The sequence below is a fragment of the Anguilla anguilla genome, chromosome 11, assembly GCF_013347855.1.
Source record: "Anguilla anguilla isolate fAngAng1 chromosome 11, fAngAng1.pri, whole genome shotgun sequence".
In the NCBI taxonomy this organism is placed as follows: Eukaryota; Metazoa; Chordata; class Actinopteri; order Anguilliformes; family Anguillidae; genus Anguilla; species Anguilla anguilla.
Genome location: NC_049211.1, coordinates 11,835,924 through 11,859,883, shown reverse-complemented (window position 1 = coordinate 11,859,883; position 23,960 = coordinate 11,835,924). Strand labels below are relative to the sequence as shown.

Sequence of the window (23,960 nt, the reverse complement as noted above, 5' to 3'; positions counted from 1 at the left end):
CATGGTCTAAGAGTCAAGTTGAGGCTTTGGGGGGGGGGGGGGGTCCTCTTGGATAGGTTCTTATTTTTAAGACGTACGTCAGTTTTCTCAATCCTGATTCTCCAAACAGCACTCTCTTCCCTATGGCCTGTGCCTGGAGGGGGAGGAGCGGAAGGAGAATATTTGGGGTGGTGGTGGGGAGGGGGAGTTGGGGGGCCGCAGCCATTGGCCCTCAGACGGCAGCTCATTCCAGAATGGCTCCGCCCAGCCAGACTTCCCACAGAGTGGCCAAGTTCTTTTGGAATGTCAAGTTTAAGAAGATAACTGGAAGGTCAAATCACTCATGTACATTAAAGAGCTGAGGGGGGAGGCAGGGAGCCTGTGACGACTACAGCCTGGAAAACCATCAGCATCTCCACTTCCAGCAATCCTGTACCCACTCTCCGACTACCTCAGCCATCCGTCTGTATTTTACAACAGTGTCTAATGAAGAAAAAAAATCTACAAATAAAATAAACAAAAAGTAATTACAATAATTATAACAACAACAATCATAATAATAACATAATAACAACAATAATAATAATAATTATAATAGTAACAAATATAATCATAGTGACAATCACTAATGAACTACTATAAACAGCAAAGTCCAAAATCTGGTGGGAGAAAGAGCTACGGACACAGTCTGAATGTGCTAATGTTTGCTGCCGACGGGCAGTGCTTTTGATTTTGGCCGAGACAATAGTTGCTCATTTTGCTCAGATCCCCTGAAGCCCTGAAAGGGTCTCTTTGTTGAGTGGGAGGGGGGGTTAGGCAGAGTGGGGGGAGGCAGAGCATGACGCCCATGGCTGGTTTTGGAATGACTTTTTTTTTTCAGCATCCTCAGCAGCCTCCACCAGATTCATCTGGCTCACACTTGAGTGCTGTTGAGTTCTCTCCTTCCCTCCTCTTCTTCTGTCATCACACACACATGTACGCACACACACACACAGTCACAGACACAGACACACACACATAAACACACATACACCCATACGTACAGTACATACTGAAGATACACACACACACACACACAAACACACACCACACGCACACACACACACACACACACACACACAGACAGGAACACATGCGAGCACACATTGCGGAGCTGTTCTGGCTGCTGCGCTGGTTTGATGGAGGGTGCTGGTGCAGGGGGGACTGGAGTTTTGGGGGGGTGGGCGGGGGGCGAGGGCGATCAGTACGCCTGGCCCGTCTCCACCTGCAGCAGTCCCAGGACGGCAGAGTGCTCCCCCAGCTTCATCCGCCGCTGCGTGGACAAGCTCACGTTCTTCGCCAGGTAGTCCACAGCAGCTGCAGGAGCAAGCAAACACACACACAGAGCATGAGCGTCCAGTGGGTCCTACGCACGATTATATACACTGAGATGCACACCTCATTCACACACATGCACTCTTTCTGCCACTACACCCGTTCTACTTCTGCTTTTTCCAAAGTCCCTTCCTCCCTCTGAACAACCCGCTCTCCCTCTTTCCCACTCTTTTTCCATCTCTTGTTTGCTCTCTCCATATTTCCAGCTCCCCCTTTCCTTCTCTCTCTCTCTCCCCGTTTTCTTTGCAGTTGGCCCAGTTGTGGCGTGGGCAGCCAGCCCTACGGTGCGTGCGTGCGCACGCGTGTATGTGCGCGCGCGTGTGTGTGTGCGTGTATGTGTGTGTGTGTGCGTGTGTGTGTCACTCATGGAGCTCCCCCGGTTTGCCCTCCCAGCACTCCTCATTACTCCTGTCAGCTCCGCTTGCATGTTCTCCACACCTCCCATCCTCTATCATTTACATCAGGAAACGCTGCTCGTCGCATTCAATCGCTCATTTATCTTACGTTTGCCCCGAGACTACGCTCTGCCCTGTGCTAGAGCGACAACAAAATAATACAAAAAAACCACATACACATACACACACACACACACGCACACACACACTCACATGCACACACACACAAGGAGAGTTCTGGAGAGAAAGTCAATCAGTAGAACATAAACACAAGGGATGTTAACAGGAGTGATTCACACAGCTTACGTTCTTCACATACAAGCCATTTATACAGCTGGATGTTTATGCTGAAGCAGTTCATGTGGCTTGTTCCAGGGGACCAAGGCAGTGGGAATAAAACCTACAGCCTTAAGGGTTATAAGCCCGGCCAATGCTCAATAACATTTCCTGTATGTTTGACTGCAGTAAAATCATGCTTATTTTAATTTATAGTCCTTCTATGGAACTGAAACATCAGATGCTAGATCTGTCTGTGTGTGCATAAATGTACTGTATTAGTGTGAATGAATTTGTGTTTGCATTGCAAAGTAAGTGCGTATGCGTGTGTGTGAGTGTGTGTGTGTGTGTGTGTGTGTGTGTGCAGTGCATGCGTGTGTGTGTGTGAGTGTGTGTGTGCTTGCAGTGTGTGCGTGCAGTGTGTGTGCAGTGCATGTGTGTGTGCAGGGGAACTGGATGCTGGGTGTCCAGTACTCTTTGATGTGCCCTCCCTCTTCCCACCCGAATAGCAGAAGCAGACCCTCTCCGCTCAGCATGGTGTGACTAACAGTAGCCCCCCGGGGCACATCGCTGATTGGAAATATCTGGTCCCGGGACGCGGCAGGAGATTTTTATCAGGAGCACGTGTCCACTCTCACCCACGGGCAGCACGGGGGTCAGGGGGCACCCCTGCGTGGCCCCCCCAGCTAGGGAACTGAGTATTGATCAGCCTCACACCTCACAAGGTTCCAATTTAACAGCCCCGCTAAAGACATTAGGAGGGCCTGACTGAGGAAGAGACGCGGCGAATAGGCCAAGGGGTCACGGGGGACAAACCAAGGACAGGTCGGGACAGGAAAGGCAGCGGGGCAGAGACTGAGGAAACACCATATAAACACCCCCACCCTCACCCTCACCCCCCTTTTCTAAAACAACCTCCCCCTCCCACGCGGCCGCCTGACCCAGAGTCATAACGTAATTACACATGACTCAGATAGGATTTGAGTCGGGACCAGCTTTTAACCTTGAGGTCCGATTCCGCGCACAGAAAGAGGACTCTCACTGAGCTAAGGAGGGAAAGTACAGTAAATCCAAGAGCTCCTGGAGCAGTGTCCACTGGGGAGAGCTGACCTGCCCTGGCCTGGATGGAGAGCCTCATTTCCCACCCGATCGCTGGTCAGCAGTGAGGGGTCACCCAAGCCAGGGGAAGCCGTATTAACTGGCCTGGCTGGACCAAAATGCGCACAAGGCACCCGGTCACGAAAGTCCACAACTGTGGCGAGGAGGAAGCTCACCGCGACGCCACGACAGCCGAGCAAAGAGAAGCTCAGATAACCGGGCGAGGCTCCCGAAAGAAAAAGAAAGAAAAGAAGAAAAAAAAAAAACGGGGTGCTACTGTAAAAGTAGAGAGGCGGATGTCGGCACTTGGCACGTCTCTCGTCTTACTCCGCCCCTCTGGGACGGGCTGGGTGCACGCCCTTTGAAGCTTCCCCCCCCGAGCGGGGTTATCTGAGCCGCCCGCCGCTTCCTCCCGCTTTGTTGCCGGCGGAGACGGCGGGGCCGCGGAGGAGCCGCGGCGGCGGACCGTGCCAAGCCGCTGTCAGGATGACAGTAAGCAGCGAGCGGCGGCGGCTCGGGGAGGGCGGCGGGAGAAAGGGAGCTGTCAGGAGACGGGGAGAGAGCGGCAGGAGCCGCATACCTGTGGGTGGGCCAGCTGTCCGTGGAGGAGACGCTCGCCCTGACAGCTGGCGCGGAGCGGGAGCGCACAGACTTAACCCCCCCCCCCCCCCCTCCCTCGCTGGGGGCGTCTCTCTCCTGTCACCCACGCTCACTACGCAAATCCCACTCAGCGCTGACACACCGAGTCACTCCTTCCCTTAGAGAGAAGCACCCCGTCTCACGCACACGCCACTGCTACAACAGCGCTACTGCAGCCGCACCCACAGACACACACAAACGCGCGCGCTCAAGCATGTAAGCGTGCACACACACGCACACATGCGCATACGCACACAAATGCACACACACATGTGCGCATACGCACACAAATGCACACACACACACACTCAATCCTTCACATGGAAAAACACACGCGTGTGCATGTGTTCTGCAAATCAGCTGAATTTAAATACACCGTGAGGCCGGTGTGTTAAATGCCACGTAAATCCAGGCCCTGCTGCAGTGTGCTTGGGCGGTGACTTTCACAGGGGCATCACACCGTGCTAATAAGGGAGGGAGGGGCTACTCACTCTGGCCGTACTGGCTGTACTGGTAGCCGGCGGTGACGGGGTCCACGCTGTAGCTGGTGGTGCTGTAGGTGGGGGGGCAGTAGGACTGGGAGGAGGGCAGGCTGTCCACGCTCTTGATGGGGTCGGAGCGCTGGCTGCAGCTGGCGGAGATGGGGTTGGACGACTCCAGGCTGCTGTGCAGGGGGGAGATGGAGAAGTCGTGCTGGGACTGGGGAGGCACGGCGCTGGGGTTGCTGAGGATGCTCATCACCTAGGAGACGGGAAGAGGAGGGGCGGGGGGGGGGGGGGGGCTGTGAGAATGGGGCCCGGCGGGATGCTCTTTTGACTCTTCTGGGCCGGCAGCGAAATGAACAGCCGCCTCTCAGCCGTTGGCAGCCCAGGCCTGCTGGAGTGCTTCAACAGTTGCCAGTGCGCCCCTGACGCTAATGCGCCGCCGAGGCTAGCGCTAACGTGCGCGGGGCTGCAGCGCACACCGGAACGGAATAGCAAAGCAGGCCGCAGCGCTAGCTGGAGCTCAGTGCAGTAATAACAGCTTTCCTCTTAGAGACATTGCCACAACTTAAATCCTCTGGACCCCCGTTAAAAAAGAAAAGAAAAATAAGAGGCCAAAGGAGAGATCCTAACTGGGGAGGGTTAACAGCTTTGTGTGAACGCGCAGTGCAGGGAGGGAGTGGGGGGGGGGGGGGGGGGGGGGGGGGGGGGGGGGGGGGGGGGGGGGGGGGGGGGGGGGGGGACAGAGGCGGCGGCGTCTGTCTCGGGGTGCTGCTGATAGTGACAGGCAGAGTCCCGGCTCTGCCAGCGCTGCCAGAGAGAGCCTGTCCTGAGGCCTACATCACAACAGGCACACAGGGACCACGTAATCTCCAGCCCTCAGCCGTCCCAGCAGCGCCCTGCTCATGAATAATTATAATATTAAAAATAATAAATGCTCACATTAGATCCCCCCGGAGATTAGCCCGCGCGCGGCGCGCTACATCTCTTTTAAGCTCGGTGCCCCGGGCGTGTGACATGTCAACTGTTTATAAAGGGGTAGCACAGTCATTGTAACAGTTAATAAAAAAAAGGAGAATAATACAAAATATACAGTTAAAGAAGGACAACAAGCCCAAAAAGCTAAATAAATAATGTTATTTATGTCATTATCTTCATCATCACTGTTATATGCAGGGTTCTCAGCAGTAACAAAGCCCAGGCAGGGAATGACTTCCAGTGAATGGATGTTCTTCTTAATGTAAGAAACATCTATTTAATTATTATAAAAGATTATAAAGTTTCTTTGGGGGGCTGGGGAGGGGAAGGCGTTAACAATAAACAAATCTCAAATCTCAGCACCAAAATCTCAATCAACCAATGAAATAACTGGATAGCCTGCAACTGAACGGGGTAGCGTCTTAAGCCTCGTAGTCTCCAGAGTTCAGAGTTGTGTACTATCACTTAATGCCTTTTATGCAGCCAATTCCTGAGACATTAAAGAAAGGAATCTTACTGAGCAGTAGGGTTTCCCCAAACGTTTTAGTCTCAAGACCCCATTATAACGCTACCTTATGGCTGAGGAAGCCAATCTCAATAAAACGACTCACTTCTGACACGTATCCACGCACCTGACTTCAGTAGATCCAGTACTGCCTGCGATGCACTGCCTGAGCTGTTTAACTCATTAGTGCATTACCCTTAAATGATCTGTTATGTGCCAGGGATCTATAGGGTGTAAACCACTATTTTTCTCTGTCAATTTTGTCAAAAATACAAAAAAATGACCAAATGTGAAACTGTAGATAAAATGTACTGTAGACCCCATAGGTCTCCTTTGGGGGTCCCCAAGGGTTTGTTGACCCCAGTTAGAGAACTTCACCTGTGAGTAGCAGCCACTACAGGGCAGGTAACTCAAAAAGACGGTGAGCACACAGACACCCCACCCCGCTCAAAAAAGACAGATTGGATTCATCCTGGGTTTGGGCTTGCAGTGTATTAGAAAGCAAGTTCAGTACAAACAGACTTAAAAACAAAAGCATGTGAAATATTCCTGAACAAATTGTGTCCCCATCTCACTTGTTGACAACTTGTCAGGGGTTTCCTAGAAAATTGCGAAATTTTGTGATTTGTGAGAGAACCCCCCTGGATCTGCCCCATGCACAGGTACCCCCTGTGCTATGGGACAGTGGGACTGGGGGGTAGGGGGCAGGGGGGCAGGGGGGGCAGTGGGGCAGAGGGGCGGGGCCACTGGAAGCAGGGGTGGAGAGCGCGGACTCAGCCTAGCAGAGCGGGGCCGCAGCTAGGCTACCGCACACATGCTCTGCATTCCCAGCATCCTCCTCAACATCAGGTTCACGTTGCTGCTCTCCACGCTCACGGTGCCCTTTGGCCATCTTTGTGTTCGGGCTGCTAAACCAATTAGGCCATCATGGAGCTGGTTAAAGTGCCCCCACACCCCCCTGCACATTTATTTTCAACTATCAAGCACTTACTGCGGCTCCACAGGGTGCGTATCAAGGAAAAGAGAAGAGTAAAACAGCGGCAGCTGCAGTTTTGACCAGAACAACAAAAGAAAAAAACAAAAAGGGTCTTAGTTTAACAAAAAACATAAAAATAAAAAATAATATTGTCAACCTGCCACCAATTAAGCATAGGCAACAACAACTAACAGACAAAAATACAATTTGGGAAGTAACAGCAAAGATTTAAAAAAAATGTTTTCTAGAAAAATACGCAGCACTTGATGCTCATTAGATGCATAAAAGCTGGGCAAAATATTCACACGTTAATTCTATCAGGGGCAGGGGGAGAGAGGGACGGGCCCGGTCCATTCAGGGCACATGTGATGCACACATTCCAGCAAGAGATCCATTCTGGCTCTTATTAAGGTGGATTAGCGAGGGTGGGGGGGGGGGGGGGGCGGGGGGGGTGGACACGACATGCAGCCCTTGTGATTGTGCTGGGTGGGTTATGTACTGCACAGCACGGAGAGCCGCGTGGGTCACATCCTGGTTACCGGCCAAGGTCCTGAGGAGGCCACTGTAGGGGGGGGCGCTGATATAGCAGGCGCTGTAATTGCCACTCGATTATATTGGTCCCCTTTTATCTTCCCAATGAATTAAAAGCCCGGAATCTGGGCTATGCTAAAATCAGTGTTTCTAATTATAATTCATGGATTTCAGCTGTAGTTCCTCAACAGTAATGACCTTCTTTTAAAACTGCCAATTATTTAAATTGTGTCTTTCTTTTTTTTTTTTTTTTTTAGAAAAAAAGAAGAGAAAAAAAGAGACTGGCCTCACACAGGGTTTTATTTCAGGCCATGAACGGCTCTGCTTTTTAAAAGAACAAAAAAAAGGGGGGGGTGAGGGGGGTGGAGGCTGGACTCGCAGAAGTCAGACCCTTAACACTTACGCTAACACAGAGGTGAGACGTCAGGAAAACACCAGAAAAAAAACATCTCCGTGCCCCCAACACCTTTTAGCAGATACACCCATCCCACACACACAAGCCCAGACGCATCTCACAGAGCGCCATTATTCCATAAGGCTCACACGGAGAGAGGAGTCTCCCCGGGAATTTTGTTTTTAATCAGATGAGCGGGTGTCAAAGCCGGGTACGGGGCAGGGGGGGGCCGTGGGGGGGGCGGGGGCGAGGTGAGGGAACGCCGGGCGCCTGACACCTCCATTCAGCCGGCCGGCTAAGCGCCCTGTAGCCCCGGTGATGCCATTATTGCGGCTGAAAGTGGAATTATTCAAATCTTCAAATTTAGCATAACCTTATTGACATCAATTAAAGCGCTGAATTGAAAATATTCCGGGCGCGGCGAGAGGCAGAGCCGGGGCCTTTATCCGCCGAGCGGGGCGTGGGGCGGGCCATTGTCAGGCTCGGTCCCCCCCTCTCTCCGCCGCGCTGCGCCCCGTCCCCGTCCCGCTGCTGCTCGCCATCCAACGGGCCACAATTAGCCCCCTCCAAGTCCCCCCCAAACACAAACAGCTCAGTTTAAGCTCCCCCGCCGGACCGCCCTGGTCACATGCAGTGGGTACGGGAACCCAGCGCCAGGAAGGGAACCAAGCGCGCCAAGTTGAGGGAAACAAGTCTTCCGGCTCCTTCCTGATCTACAATTATTCGCTTACTGAGTTGAACATAAAAAGTATCTATAACAATCATTTAGAGCAATCATTTATTTTTATTTATTTGGTTGGTGGATGTGTGAGAGGGGGGGTCTGTCTTGGCTAAACACTTGTAGGTGAACTGAATCGCCATATCAATACACCTTTCAGAGGATTTTTTTATAAGAAATTAAAGGCAATAGAATCTACTCCCTTCTTGGACCTGATACAATTGTTTCCATGGAAACAAGTCCCCTTGATAAGCCATCTTTGCATACATTCAATTCCAAGCAGAACAAACATATAGAAACAGAAGAATAACAGAAACAAATTAGTGCCAGGTAATAGAATCTGGAACTTCAATTTTTATTAACAAAAAAAAAGAATCCAGACCTACACTTAAATCTAAGCACATGTTGCCCTTAAAATGCTAAGCAATATACTTTTTACAGTACGTATATATTTCATAGACAAGTTATGCAGCTATGCTCTAAAATCCCTTCTCTCAAAGAGGACCTTTGACTGTGTTTTGTTAACACAGCAAGCAGTACTTTAACCTTGAGGTCCGACCTGAAGTACATGAGACAGTAGGGTACTACAAAACATGAGATGGAGAAAGAGAGAAACAGACAGAGAGAGAGAGAGAGACAGAGAGAGACATGGAAGGAAAGAGAAAGTGCACAAGAGGAAAGAGAGAGAGAGAGAGAGAGAGAGAGCCTAGAGCTTGTCTCGGCCTGTATTTGTAATCTATTATTTCCTGCCATACTACCATCACTAAATAAAAATCAATATTCTTTCCACATGTGAAACATTTTTCTATCTGATACGAGTGGCGGGAGGAAGCTGGTTGACTTGTCAATCACCCCGGCTGACAAACAACGCCCGCGGGCCAGCGCTCCGCTCCGACCCCCCGACGCCAGCCAGGAGGGACCCGCTCCCTTCAACTCTACACAAACACCGCCACTCCACTTAACTTTCTCTCTCCTTTTTCAAAGAGCTCCTCAGCAGCCCCCGCACCCCCCGCACCCCCCGCACCCCCCACCCCTTCTCTCCCTCTCTCCATTTCAGTGAAACATCCCCTCAGTAGCTCAATTTTCGTTTGTTGCTAGCTTGTGTGAGAGCTGGTAGTGTAGATAATGCAAGCCAGGGCCCAGTTTAAAGGACATTGCTCCAGGGCGTTCCCTGCCTCTCTCGCTCTCTCTACAGATAGATTACTTTATAAATAATAATAAAAAAGTAATTAATTCTCTCAACTTCTGAGCCCTCCGGCCTGAGGCGGTGGTAAATGTAGAAGTGTAAATTGATACAATGTGCATCCTTTCAGATAAATAAATAGTGTGTTTGCAGCACAGAAAGGGACCCTTTTATGCAGGCCTAATTTCCTTAACTGTCAAATTATATTTTTTGTCTGCTTAAATGTTTGACGCGACTCCACTCTTTGTCGACTTTCTGTCGCCGAAAAACAACTGGGCTCCCTCTCAGCTGGAACGAAGCTGCAGTGTTGACTGGCACAGATGACAATGATTTAATAGCCTCCTCTCTCTCAAAAGGGACAAATGGGGCGCTAATTTAACAGAACTGGAACTAAACCTTCACAAGGGGGGCTTAATGACGGCGCACTTCCCTCTGAATCAACATTTGTGCCTTTCTTCTTCTTTTTTTTTTCCCCCCCCGCTCAATTTTTTCCACCAATGTTTCTCATGGCTGATACCCATATTTTAAATTTCTTTCACAAAAAGGTATCTTTACAATAAGCGGTCTGGTAGCGAGCGAGTCGGGGTGTCGAACTCATGCTGCTGGTCAGTCCTTCTCACTGGGATCACAACAGAGGGAGTTTCCTCTGGCCCATAAGAAACTGTTTGTATCACAGAACTGAAGACAGTGAGCGGTGGACATCTTCCATGGCAAACCTGAAGGTAGTTTTTGCACATCAATGATGAATTTGGGTGCAGAGGAAGCACCTTCAGCAGACCATGCTTAAGTGTGGGACACCCCAAGCTGTCCCATCACATATTACTCCAAATGATTACCTTGAACAAGAAAAACAGGCCAGCCGAATGTCTGAGGAGCACGAACAAACATCAGACATCAAACATCCTGTCTGGTCTTTGGCCCCGATGCTCATCACAAAGCTAAGAATTTATGCAAATTCTGAAATTTTGATTTCCTTTACAAAACCTCCACAGACAGAATGAACTATGAGCAATGCCTCGATGCTCAAAGAGCGCTGCACAGTAGAGCAGCTGCAGCTCTGCTTGATTTAGTGCCCAAAATCTTTTCTTTGATGAATATGACTGCTCCTTCTTCCCGTTAAACATGTTACAGTGAGGTTTCAAGTGATTACATCATTTATTTAAAAAAAGAGACAGAGTTATGCAAGGAAACAATGCGTGTGAGTAAAACTGACAACACGGACGCACACAATGATCCCCATTGATACAGGCTTCGACCAGCGGCCCATCAATACAACTGGCACCCTGCTAACAGTGATAATGGCATCTGTGAAAAGAGGGAGGGGAGGGGGTGGAGGGGTCACGCAGGAGTACCAGAAACACCACTTGGGATCTGTCCCATTCACCTGCTTCTCAAAGTCAACATGATGGTGATGGAGAGATGCAAGGACAGAAAGCAAGAGAGAAAAAGAGAGGTATTGAGAGAAAAGGAGAGGGAGAGAAAGAGAGAGGGAAGGAGGGAGCAAAAGAGAGGGAGGGGTGGGGATGTGGTGGTGACAAGGGCTTTGAAATGTACAAAGCCTCTTGTAGAACTGAGCAGGCCTGAGGGGCAGTATGCCTGTGGAGAGGATAGGACTCCCCTCTGTTCACTTCCCAACACCAGCTCTGCTGTGTGCTCTCTCTCACTCTCTCTCTCCCTCTCTCTCAAACACACGCACACACACGCAAAAACACACACACCTACACACAAACCCACAAACACACACACACACACAAACACACACCTACACACACAAACCCACAAACACACATGCACACACACACATACCCACAAATACATACAAACACACACGCGCACACACACACACACACACACCTCTAATCTGTGCAAGACTGGATTAACTCCCGTGTCACAGATAGCTTCTCATTCCCCCCTCTCACTGCACCCTACCACCAAATCAAATGCCCCTAAGAGGTACCTTTAAGTTTGGAAAAGGTCACCGGGGCAAAGTGGAAAAATAAGTGGTCCAAATGTCTGGAGGTTATCTGAGGGGCACAAAATAGCACCTCGCACTTCAACAGATCTCCCACCCAGATATCCACCCGGCCATTCGTAATTGCTAAAGATTTTTCAAATGACACCAACTGCGGGTCGATTTCTCAGCAGGGGCTCACATTTCTGAGATTGCATTTACAGTCTATAAATATATTATAGCTATAATGAACTGTATGTCAATAAATGTCAGATTTCTACATTTAAAATGTATTGCGCCGAGTGACAGTAATGACAAAATATTTAATTCAAGAATTTCTGATGCAATCATATGCTAAAGGATTAAATAATGACATATTTTGGAACGTGCATTAATTTGTTAAAGAATGGAAATGAGTCAAATGGTAATTTATTTTTTATGTAAGTGTGAAATACTCTCTCTGAAATATCTACTCCACATTTGTAAGCATGGCGTTTTTTTCAAAGAAAATATTTTGTTGTATGACAGTATGTAAAAAAGAAAGAACACACATCAGATCAAATACAAAAACAGATCAGACACAAACAGCTTAAAGCAGTTTCAAAATGTCAAACAGTAAAAAATGTCATTTAAAGCCTACACTGATATGAGGCCATGATATAGAGGAAGAGGTAAAGTCAAACACACACAGACTGATATTCCCCACACACACACACACACACGTACGCGCACCCACACACACACACAAGGTGGACAGCCTGATGGGCAAAAAAAAAAAAAAAAAAAAAAACAAGAAAAAAAAAACGGCCCTCATCTGAGAAGACAAAATGACTATTTTAAAATAACGATGATTGCATAAATTCAATTAGCGCGTTTTGTCACGGCGGAGGTAGAGCGGGGTAATTAGGAGCTCCATCCAGCCGACAGAGGGGCCTCGGCCGGCAGACGAGCGGCCCGGTGGCAAGGACCAGATGACAGGAATGATTTCTTCCCCCGGCCGGGTGTCACCACGCTAATTGGCCGCAGCACGTTAATCGAAAGTGAAATGCGGTATCCGCCAAGAGAACGGGAGAGCGAGATTGAAAGCAGGAAAAAGGGGTGGGGTGGGGAGGGGCGGGGTGGGGTGGGGTGGTTGTTGGGGGGGGGGGGGGGGGTAGGGGGGGGGGGGGCGGTGTAGCGGGACTGAGAGAAGGCGGGGATCAGTTTTGAGTGAGGACGGGCGAAGAGAGAGAAAGGGAAGGGAGAGAGAGAGAGAGAGGGGTGGCGAGGGAGATGGGAAGGGGGGGATGGGGGGAGGGTTGTTAATTGTTTCCAATTAGGCGTCTGATTGACAGTGACAGAAACTGGGCATTGACAAGCGGGGCACAGATGAGAGCGATTAGCGGGCGAAGGAACAAGCTGTCACTTCTCACAACATGTTAGCTATGTGAGATATTGGGCATATGGCTCTTTTAACCCTGCGCGGATCAGAACGCAGCCATCGGGCGTCGTTCCCCTGCAGCACTGCCGCTGCTAGGCCCCACGCAGAAAAGTGTCACGCAGAGACAAGGGTCGGTCACAGATTCTCAGAGACGCCGCGCTTTGGGGGACACAAGCTCTGAGGGACAAATACATTCCCCAGAGTGCACTTTGGTGTAAAAGGAAACCCAGGCTGATGGGTAATAATTGTATTTCTCCTGCTACAAGTCTCTTTCATCCACAATGAGCCATTTTTTTCTTGCCTTCCAAAGGATAGGATTTTTGAAAACTTTTGTAGTTTTGTAATTTTTATTTATTTTATTTTATTTGTTTTAGATTCTGATTCTGTGTGCTTGCTTCCCAGCCATGGGTGCACTGGAGCGCAGCAGCTTGGAACACTGGCGTCTAGCTCCTAAATGCGCCAGAATGTTTATGGGGCCTCTTGCTAACCAAAGGTTAATGCTTTCTATTGGACTGCAATTGGAGAAAGTGTGCAGTGCAATCCGATTACCCTCTACTAGCAATATACTCCAGTTACTATGGGATGGATTCAGCCACAAGGAACAAGTCTGGCCCCCCCTACCACCACCCTCATGCCCCCTGCCTCAATAACCCCCACCCCCGTATCCCCCCTCCCCCCGAGCCCCCCGTCTTTCGGCATTGTACCTCTCCTCACTTCGCACGGTCGCCTCCACTAAATTAAATGGCAGGTTTTAATGACTTCACAAGAGTGGTTTTTGCGCACCGAGTCCTGGAGTCACAGAGACTCGCTCCAAAAAGTAATGCAAGGTGGGTCTCGGAATAGATGGGAAGGGGGAAGGGGGGGAGGGAAAAGGGGGAGGGGGGGCCGTTTGTTTGCTAAAAACAGCAGGGAACAGGCCCGGTGAAAAATGTCAGGTCAAATTGTTCTTGACAGTGTTAATATCTGCACCTCATAGCGATAATTACATGTAAATAAACAGTGAAATGGCTCTCAGCTGGAGACTGAGGGGAGAGGAGCTGCTGTTTGTGCTCACCAGCTGGGGACTCCACAACATTTCACTGGGAGATGAGGGGGGAGCAAGCAAGCGTGAGAGAGACAGAGAGAGAGAGAGAGAGAGTGTGTGTGTCTGTGTGTGTGTGTGTGTGTATGAGAGAGAGAGAGAGAGAGAGAGCAATGAACAGTAAAGAAAGAGAATTATTCTCCTGCAGAATAATTCCAAATTAAATTCAACCCAAAGCCAAAATTGAGTTCAAGATTTCCTCACTAAAACTAAAATCAAAAACCCAAGCTCAAAAGGTGCTGCAATATATACGGGCATTTTGTAAAATGGACCTCTTGGTAAAGAACAGGCAGAGCCTACAAAATATGAAATGGGAGGTATTATGATGGTATTTCATAGGGGATGGTGAGAAGGTCCATCGAAAAGAGAGAGAGAGGGAGAATGAGAGAAAGAGAGAGAGAGAGAGAGAGAGAGAGAGAGAGAGGCTTTCGCAGGGAGTATTAATCACGGCCTCGCACCTGTCAGAATGGTATCTGGAACTAACAGGAAGCACATGCTGGCGAGCGACCTCCCAACCCAAAGCAGCCAGGGCAGGTTCACAGCAGCCATCCACGCCCCCCCGCAGGCCGAACCCGGTGACCTGGCGACCCCGCGACCCCGCGACCTCTCCCTGCCAGCGCGCGGCCAGGGGGAGCGGCTGAGGGTCACGCACGCCGCGCTGACCAGACCCCGCCCAGCAGCGCGGCGGCTCTCACCTGCTGTCAGGTGAACCCCGATTCGGCACGCAGCCCCCCCCCCCCCCCCGTTCCGTACATCTAAACACACGACATTAGCGCCTCACACCCCAGCGGAAACTGCCGGAAATAAACCTGCTTTAGAAATTTACAGCCCAAAAAGAGGATAATATTATTATGTTTTGGTTACACAAAATCATAGATTTCTGTAATTATCTGAATAAATGGGTAAATGCATTTATACAAATATAATCACCCTTATTAATGCAACAATAATGGCTAACTATTTTTTCCATATACATAAAAAAACTAAATGATCATTCATATATATACAGTATATATTTATATAATATATAATACACATTTGACAACCTGGTATTTTAAGATTATGGTTAATAGTTTAAAGTAATTTTATTCCTGGTGAGGAAGAAAAAAAAGAAGGATTTCTGAAATCCCAGTAGCTCAATATGGGTTATGTTCTGCCGTTCACTTCGAAATAATTTCAACGAAATTTGGAAAATAAAAAATACAATGCATAGATAAGGAGCATATCCACAGCACCACTGAGCCATATGAACAATTTATTGTTCAGGACTGTATATTTCCACATACACAGGGACAGTTTTGCATGCGGGATATGACAGTTCACGTCACCCATCTCAAAAAAAACAGAATATGTCAGCAAGAGAAGAATAGATGCCGGCGAACTCAATAAACCCACATCTGGAGGGAAACAAATGATGTCACAGACCTATATAAAGAAACTTCTTATGGAAATGTGTATGTATATGTGTGTATGTGTGATATGCATTCAAGATACTGTCAATGCCAGTGCATATACACTCTTTAATAAGGGAATACAATTCTCAATCTAATAGGCATTTCTATTGCGTGGGACCCACAGTGTACGAATTGGTCTCAGTCAGTCCTTACTTAAATCCTCATCTTCTAGGATTTACTGAAATTTATATTGGCTGCCTCGGCAAGATAAATGTAAATCGCATTCCCTTATATTTACTATTTATCAGGATGCAACAGCTCACATTCTGCAGGAAATATCTCTCACCCGCACACAAACACCCCGCATTTAAATAGCATTTTTATTGTCCGCAACAGCCTTTCATCTGCACGAAGGGAATAATGTTTCCACTCTGGGGAGGAAGAAGAGGGAGAGAGGGAGAGAGAGAGAGAGAGAGTGAGACAGAGAGACAGAGAGAGAGAGCGAGAGAGAGAGAGATGAGGGAAGGAAACAGAAGGGGGAGAGAGAGAAAGAAAATTATATATGGACAAAAATGGAGAAAGAGAGAGAGTTGGAGATAAAGGGAGAGTGCATAAGCCAAAAAATGCCAAATAAGGAAATAAATAAGTTGTCAAAAAATCATAAATGAACACCAATTTTCTTTAAAAAAAAATTTTTTTTTAAACTGCCAAAGCCACCTGCTTTGTATGAAACGTAGAGGGAGGTCATTTGATCCCAGCCTGCTGCGTTAGGGTGGTAGAGATCGAGATGAAAGAATACAGGGTGTATATCCGGCCTACACAGGATGGACGGACCTGATTTCTTAATCTGCTGTGCAACAAAAGGTCTGTCGCATCCCCATGTTGCCAGGCTGCAAAAATCATCATTCACTCGGAGGCAAGCCGCAGCTCAAACTCTCACAATTGTTCATGTCACCTGTATTCACTCGAATTTTAATAACATTTTATTACAAGTAGAAATCTGCGGTCATTCTGGTTGAGATTAAACTAGAGGTACACCAGTGAGAAAGATCTTTCTGGCAATACGGCAACCAACACTGAACATCATTCTACTTCACTGCAATCTCAATTACAGAATTTAACAAACATGGCAAAATTATTATTGGTCCAATTTTTTTGACCACCCTTAAATTCACATCATAGGATATAATTACGCAATTACTGCTCTATCCACCAGGAGGTGCAACATGCAATAGAGGAAAATACCTCCTTTCTAACCAAATTCTTGGCCATGTGGCCATGCTTGCATCCCACTAGGAATCTTTTTAGTCATGCTAGCCCCTGTAGAACCACAGGACCAATGGAGGAAGACTTAAATTGTTTATATTTTTGTAACTTCGGCGACCCCTGCTACCTCCGATTAATACAACAGCAACAAAATGTGTTATTCTTCAGAAAGACTCCCAATTTTCACTCAGCAAGAGAGAATAAATAAATTTATGCTAAAAACATTCGCCAGTGGATATGATTTAAATTCCTTGATTTTCTTGGCAGCTTCCAAGCAGGTTTCAGTTTTTTTTTTCTTCTTAAAGCCTCTTACTTATTTTTTTTTTAAATTCTTGCCAAATTGAAACAGTATCTGTATTTAAGACGAGTTCTAATTAACAAGAATCTCCCCCCCCCCCCCCCCCCCCCCCCCCCCCCCCCCCCCCCTTCCCGCTCTCTGAGTATGGATGCAATGTAAATATGTGCCTTCATCCGTTTGATTTGTTGACTGTAGAGCTTGCCAGCTGACATGGCACCCGGCAAAGGGGCTTAATACACTAGTTTTAATAACGTAGGAGACGGTGAGCAAACTCCCGCTCATTGATATTCAGGTGCACAATGACTTGTCAAAAGCGAGAAAGGGAGAAGGAGTGAGCCAAAACTCAATTTTTTCGTACATTTTCTTTTTTTTTTTTTTTTTTTGGCAACCCCTGTGCAGGCTTCTTAAATATAATTCATCCAGTTTAAAGTGGCTGTTGTTGCTAATGGAACTCCGGAGTGCGGTTTCAGTCCCGCGCCTTATCTCTGCCAGACAGTTGTCAGGAATCACTTGCAAGGCCTCAGTTAGCGGGCGCTGCGCAGTCAGGCATGCCCGGGGATATGGATCAAAGGAAGTATTGGTGAGCGCAGCTCTGTCTCTGATCCCCCAGTGCTGAAACCGAGCCTATTCGCGCTCCCTTCCCAACATCAAATGCTAGCCAGAGTTCCCTCATTCCAAAACACAAATCTTCCAACTGCAATAAAACTACTTTCTCATCTCTTCTTCTCCTTCTCCATCCCTTACTACCTGCGACTATGTGGATTGTTTTTCTGCCCGACATTTAAAATTTTTTTCTTTTTTTTTAAGCAGCAGGTCACTCACTGGCTCCTGCAGTTTTCAAAGGGTGTCATTAGTGATCAGTCGGTATGACACACAGTATTTAAATTTTCCTGTCCCATGCTAGTGCACTCACAAACCAAAAAACAAAACAAAACAAAAAAAAACACAGGCTCCGTGGGAAGTCAAAGTTGTGAGCAGAGATGTATTCGCTATAGAAATAGTATTAACATCAGATTTGCTTTTGCACACATGACAGGGGCTGTTTAAATACCTGTGTGTGTGTGTGTGTGTGCGTACGTGTGTGCGTGTGTGCATGTGCAGTAGCCCCCTCCCCCATCCCTCACCCCCCCCCCCCCCTTCCTCGCCTCCCACCGGGCACCATCTTGGGCACACGCTTACATCCTCACACTGATGTTTGTTTCACTCCCTGAGATGTGAGCCTGACAGTTTCTAATTGCCAGTTCCCCAACATGAAAGTCAGTCGTGATCTTTCACATCCAACTTGAAAAGAAGAACAAAAAATTTGATTTCAAATTGAAATTTGCAATAATTCAAAGCCAAATTACTTGCTGCACAATTTAAGGTCAAGGATTATGTGTCAGTTTCATATCAAAGGAGCACATGGACTGGAACTCCACAGCTATGGAAATGGTTCAATGTGTTTTTTGCCACTGATGGCAAGGAACACCACAATGTGCAGGTTTGTGATGTGGTATATTGTGACTAAAACTCTTTTATTAATGCAGTCAGTAATGTAGTATTTTATATATGCATTAATGCGGTATATTAAGTACATTAAGAACCCAAGATATGCTTCCTTTATTATTTGTTTTGCTTGTACATGTGTACTTGCAATACACTTTGTAATGTTATGTTTTTGTGGAATTATGCTTCATGTAATATGTGAAACCTCTGTACTCCCCAAATGCATGTATTAATACGCTAAATTCTGCATCAGCACTTCTTTCCATTTGAGTTCTTTTATTAAGCTTCTGTCTTCTCTGTTTGCCCAGCAGGTGTCCCTAACCTACAGTAATGATGAACCTGCCTCTAATATGCATCAAGAAACACATTTCACAGCGAAAAAAGTTTCCTAAAGTATGTTTAGAGAGACTTAACAGTCAGCAATGGCTTCCCATTACTTGGTTTTGTCACAGTTATTTACCTCACTGGCCTTAATGACAGTGCTACCTCTAGTCCTAAACAAATAAGTATGCTGACGTGTACAGTACAGTTAAATAAATTAACTTAATTTAACCCAACTACTGATTGTAATGTAATGAAAAATGTAATACTGTACTAAAATGCATCTGTGGGCAATGCATACCACTAGTTATATCCAATTGGTTGACAGTTTCAGAAAGTCTTGCTTTATCCAGTTACCATTTCTCTCACATTCTGGCTATATGCCTACAAGCACAATCAAATGAAACCTCCAATCTCTATTATACAAGTAATCAACTCTTTTCGCAACAGGTTTCTAAATTACAGATGTTGTCCCCCCCCCTGCCCCCCCAACACCCCCCTCCCCCCAAGTCAAATTTTCTCAGTTAATTACATCTCAAATGGTGCCAACTCAACTTTCATCTGGCAATTTTACATTTCTGCCCTTACTGTAGGGAGAGGTGATTCGTGAACATTCATGGGTTTTCCATCCACAGTGAAAGCCCCATTAAACTGAAACTTGAAAGCGGACTCCAGTTCCTGTGTGCGAGTCACTGAAACCCCCTAAACTATGAAGGCTGAATTTCTGCTCCAATATTACTTCATGTGTTCCCCAGTCAATGTGCAAACTATTACATGCAAATGTTTTGGGACAGTGACACAATGTTATTGTTCTGGCACTGTACTCCAACACAATGGAAGTGAAGTAAAACAAATAATATGAGCTTAAAGTACAAACTGCCAGCTTTAAATTCAGGGTATTTACATCCATATCGGGTGATCATATCATGTAGGAATTATAGCCCTATTTATGCATGGCAACACATTTTAGGGGAGCAAAAGTAATGGGACCAATTAACATAATCTGAAATAAAGTCATCATACTTGACTTTAGTCTGTGACCCATAAGCAAGTCTGTGACCCATAAGCATCACCAGATGCTGTGTATCTTCTCTGGAAATGGTTTGCCAGGCCTATACTGCAGACGTCTTCAGTTCCTGTTTGTTTCTGGGACGTTTACTTTATTAGGTACACCTGCTTGTTCACACAAATAACCTGCTACTCTGAACAGTGAATCATGTGGCTGAAACTCAATATATAAACTACCTAGACATGGTGAAGACACTTCTTTTTTGTTTGACCAAACATTATAAGTGGGAAAGATGTGTAATCGAAGCAATTTGGACCGTAGTATGATTGTTGGTGCCAGACCTGTTGGTCCCAGCATCATAAAAAGCTTATAAAAAGCTGCCCTCTGGGGATATTCAATCACGACAGTCTCTGGAGTTTACAGAGAATGGTGCAATAAACAAAAAAACTTCCAGTGAGTGACAGTTCTGTGGCTGAAAACAGCTTGTTAATGAGAAAGGTCAAAGGAGAATGGGCAGACTTGTTCAAGCTAACAGAAAAGCCACAAATGCTCAAATAATAGTTGTCTACAATAGTGTATGCAGAAAGGAATCTCTAAACGCACAACATGTCGAACCTTGAAGTGGAAGGGCTACAGCAGCAGACGACCACTCTGGGCTCCACTCCTGTCAGCAAGGAACAGGAAGATGAGGCCAAAGTGGGCACATGATCACCAAAACTGGATGATTGAAGATGGTAAAAAAAAGTCACCAGATCTAAAGAATCTTGATTTCTGCTGCAAAATGCAGATGGTGGGGTCCGAATGTTATAACATTTTTCTTTCTTTTTTGAGAAAGATTTCACCAACATAAATTTCATGTTTTACTGACAGTTCTATCCGTGCACCACCTGCTGTGACAAGGAAAGAGAGATGGATGGAATTCGGTCATACCCCTTCCCCCAGCACCAAGCGGGGCGGGAGGGGGGCTACTGAATGGGCGTCCTTTCCATCAGGGAAAAAAAAAATATTACCCAGAACCCCCGGCACTACCGATGAGAACAACCACAATGCAGAATAAGACCAGCCGGGCCAGGCGGCAGGGCGGCCGCTGGAACGACTGGCGCACCTGTTAAAGCGAAGAACGCAGCGGGGTTCTATTACCACCTGGCCGACTGCCACCAAAACTTATTCGCTGAAAATCACACATTTTTGCCAATCTTTACAAAGTAATAGCCCGTCTGAACTAGACACGGAGAAAGAAATACAGAACATAGAATACACAACACGGATGCATCGCCTCTGAAAAGATGTCCTCTGAAACTCTGAAGATATTACATTTGGGCTGTGGTGTTTGAGGAGGAAGGGCCTGGTGGGAGTGAAATGCAGTAGGGACTGGTTTTTCCACTATGGAGGACAAAGCAGAGAAAGAGAGAGAGAGAATGCAAAGAGAGTAGAGGGACTTAAAGACATGAACAATGCTGAAAAGTATGATTACTGTACAGACCTATAAACGTGCTCATTGTTGCTAACAGTGAGAACTCTGGGCATGTATAACCAATCCGAACGAGATAGAGGGACATACATGAAATTCTGGGAAAGCCATGGATCTGTGTGTGTGTGTGTGTGTCTATGTTTTCATATATATAAAAAAATCAAAAACATAAAAACAGAGAAGCCATTTAAGGGAAAGTGCATACACTGCAGATAGCACCCGATCCAGTGTGGCTCAAAAATTTTTTTTAAATCACAGCAGCACATTATTGCAAAAACTCTGTTCCAGGTAAATGCCAAGGGGGCATTTTTTAAAATGATCAACATATGTATGTATCTATGCATTAATGTATGTGTGTGTATAGGCACCTACATATAAATGTATTAAACACACTTTGTGAGTGCTACAGTCAGAGTCAGTGAAATACGCTGAAATATTATATATTTTTAAGGTGAACTCTGACCTATTCAAAGCCAATCAGGAACAGGAACCCTAACCATAAAATGGAGCAACTTTGATTTGATTGATTTCGAAAAATGTTCTAGTACAGAAAACACCACAATAAAAACAACAACAAAAAACAAACAACAAAAATTGAAATCTCCTACATCCCCTCAATCCACCGCAATTCATCTGAAGAGCCTTGTACTGATCTGTGACAGATTAGTCCCCCTTCATAAAGTCACACACACACACCCACACCCACACTCCACACTTTACTGCACAATTTCTCTTGAGGAATATTCTCTCTGGCTGTGTGAATATAGAATATGAAACTTTAAAACTTCAAATATGTTTTGAGAAACTTAGAGGGAGCGCGAGGGAACGAGAGAGACAATGAGAAGAGACACAAGTGTGTGTGCAAATGAAAGAAAGGGAGAAAGAGAGACAATGAAAAGAGACAGAAGTGTGTGTGTATGAGAATGAAAGAATGGGAGAGAGAGAGAGAGAGAGAGCGAGAGAGAGAGAGGGACAGAAGGACAAAGAGAGAGGGGGAATCCAGAGGTAGACATAAGTGACTGCAGCAGATGTGATCAGCGCTCCCAGCTGAAGGGGGAGGGGGGGGGGGGGGGCAGGGGGGGAATGTGGATGTGTTTTTGTCTTGTGGGGTGCGAGCAGGGGTCTTTTTTATGCGAGTGCACTGGCTGTGGGAGTAGAGTGCGATGGCTGGTGCTGAACTATGATACTCCTGTCAAAGAGGACATTAATTTCTTCCACAATAAGGGCCTGATGGGATTGCCACATGTCTCTGGCGGGCCGGGGCGTGGGGGTGAGGGGGTCCATCAGGGGAGGAGATTCGAAGGGGCTGAGCAAACTGCTCTCGTTCGGGCCGGCTGTGCCCAAACGCACCTCCAAAAAAGACCCCTCCCTTGTGCCCACTCCTGGAGGCTCCACAGCCATGATCTCACCCACACCAACCGGACCCACGCCACAATTTAACCAAACAGGAAAATGGTCATTGCTTTTTCAACTGCAACATTTTCCATAGAATACAAAATACTCTATCAGCACTGACATACTGGACCGTGGCTGTTCCTGTTTAATTTCCCATTAAGGAAAATCCACTGCTTCACAGTGAAAAAGTACTGCACGATAAAAACATGGGAATAGTCTTGGACATTTACTTAATGAGCTGAATTTTTATGAACACGTTTTTTTTAAAGCAATCATACGACACTGTAAATATCTGCATGATTAAAAAAAGGAAAAAGACATTTCTAAAAAAATATCTTTTCAATGACAAAAACAATCACCGGCAATGTCACCTACAGGACATTTAAATCAGGATTGTTATATTAAAAAAATAAACAGTCTCAACATAAAAATCCACACATGCACAAGACAGAAAAAGGAATCTCTTACATAGAAAATAAAAACCTTTTACACCACCGCATTAAGGCTGGTGTTGCAATCTGTGGTGTGAAACAGGAGAGGTTTATTATTTATTATAATTTACCCAAATGTGCAAGGAAGAGAGGGAGCCATAGCTGCAGCAGGGCTTGTGAATAGTCATATTAATATAAAAAGGGTGCCACGATTCTGATATTTATGCAGGTTTGCAGAGAGAGCATTAACTCCTAAAGCCCCTCCACTATGATTAACAATCAAACATGCTGTGAAATGCTCATGTTATCCCCCAACTCTCCACTACAAGAGAAAATCTCTTTTTTGTCATCAAATCCTTAATTCTTTCTTCTCCAGAGAAAAAAAAGAGTAATACCAGAATGTTTCAAATCTGCTTTGAGAAATATTTGGGGGGGAAAAAAAACTCCCAATAAAATATGTGTGAACGAGGGGGTAATTGCGGACAAATGCAGCATTGAAATTCATTTTCAACTCTTTACACACCATTTCAATCTTATTTTCTGCTTGTTAGCCAGATCTTGTTGCTTAGGGTGGGCAAGACTGCCCAGTATTGGTGGGTAATTGCATATAATTTACTCTTCACCAGTGATTTACATCAGTATCAGTCATTTTTTTTATTCTGTAGTATTTAAGAATCAACCCCTAACAGAAAGTCCCATTTAGAATGCTTATTGTTCAAGGTACGCATGAAAGGATAGCATACAGAATCCCCCTTTTCACATGCGTGCGCGTACGCGCACACACACACACACACACCACAGCGATTGTATTTTCTACAATGGAGGTGAATTGCTCAGCTACTGATGAATCAAATGCCTATTGATTTATACCCCTATTAGAAAAGAAGGCATCGAATCGTTCCGTACCGCT

At 46.4% G+C, this 23,960-nt stretch overlaps 1 protein-coding gene across 2 annotated transcripts in view; it reads right to left on the bottom strand.

Moving 5' to 3' along the window:
* Positions 1-1,009: 1,009 nt before the first annotated feature.
* pax7b (paired box 7b) overlaps positions 1,010-23,960 on the bottom strand; it is a 76,013-nt gene continuing 53,062 nt past the window's right edge. For both annotated transcript variants that reach the window (XM_035380895.1, XM_035380896.1), the window contains exons 8-9: positions 4,253-4,502; positions 1,010-1,335 (exon numbers count right to left, since the gene is read on the bottom strand). In XM_035380895.1, the coding sequence (XP_035236786.1) occupies positions 1,220-1,335; positions 4,253-4,502 (366 nt within the window). In that variant the 3' untranslated portion in view covers positions 1,010-1,219. The remainder of the gene's footprint in view (positions 1,336-4,252; positions 4,503-23,960) is intronic.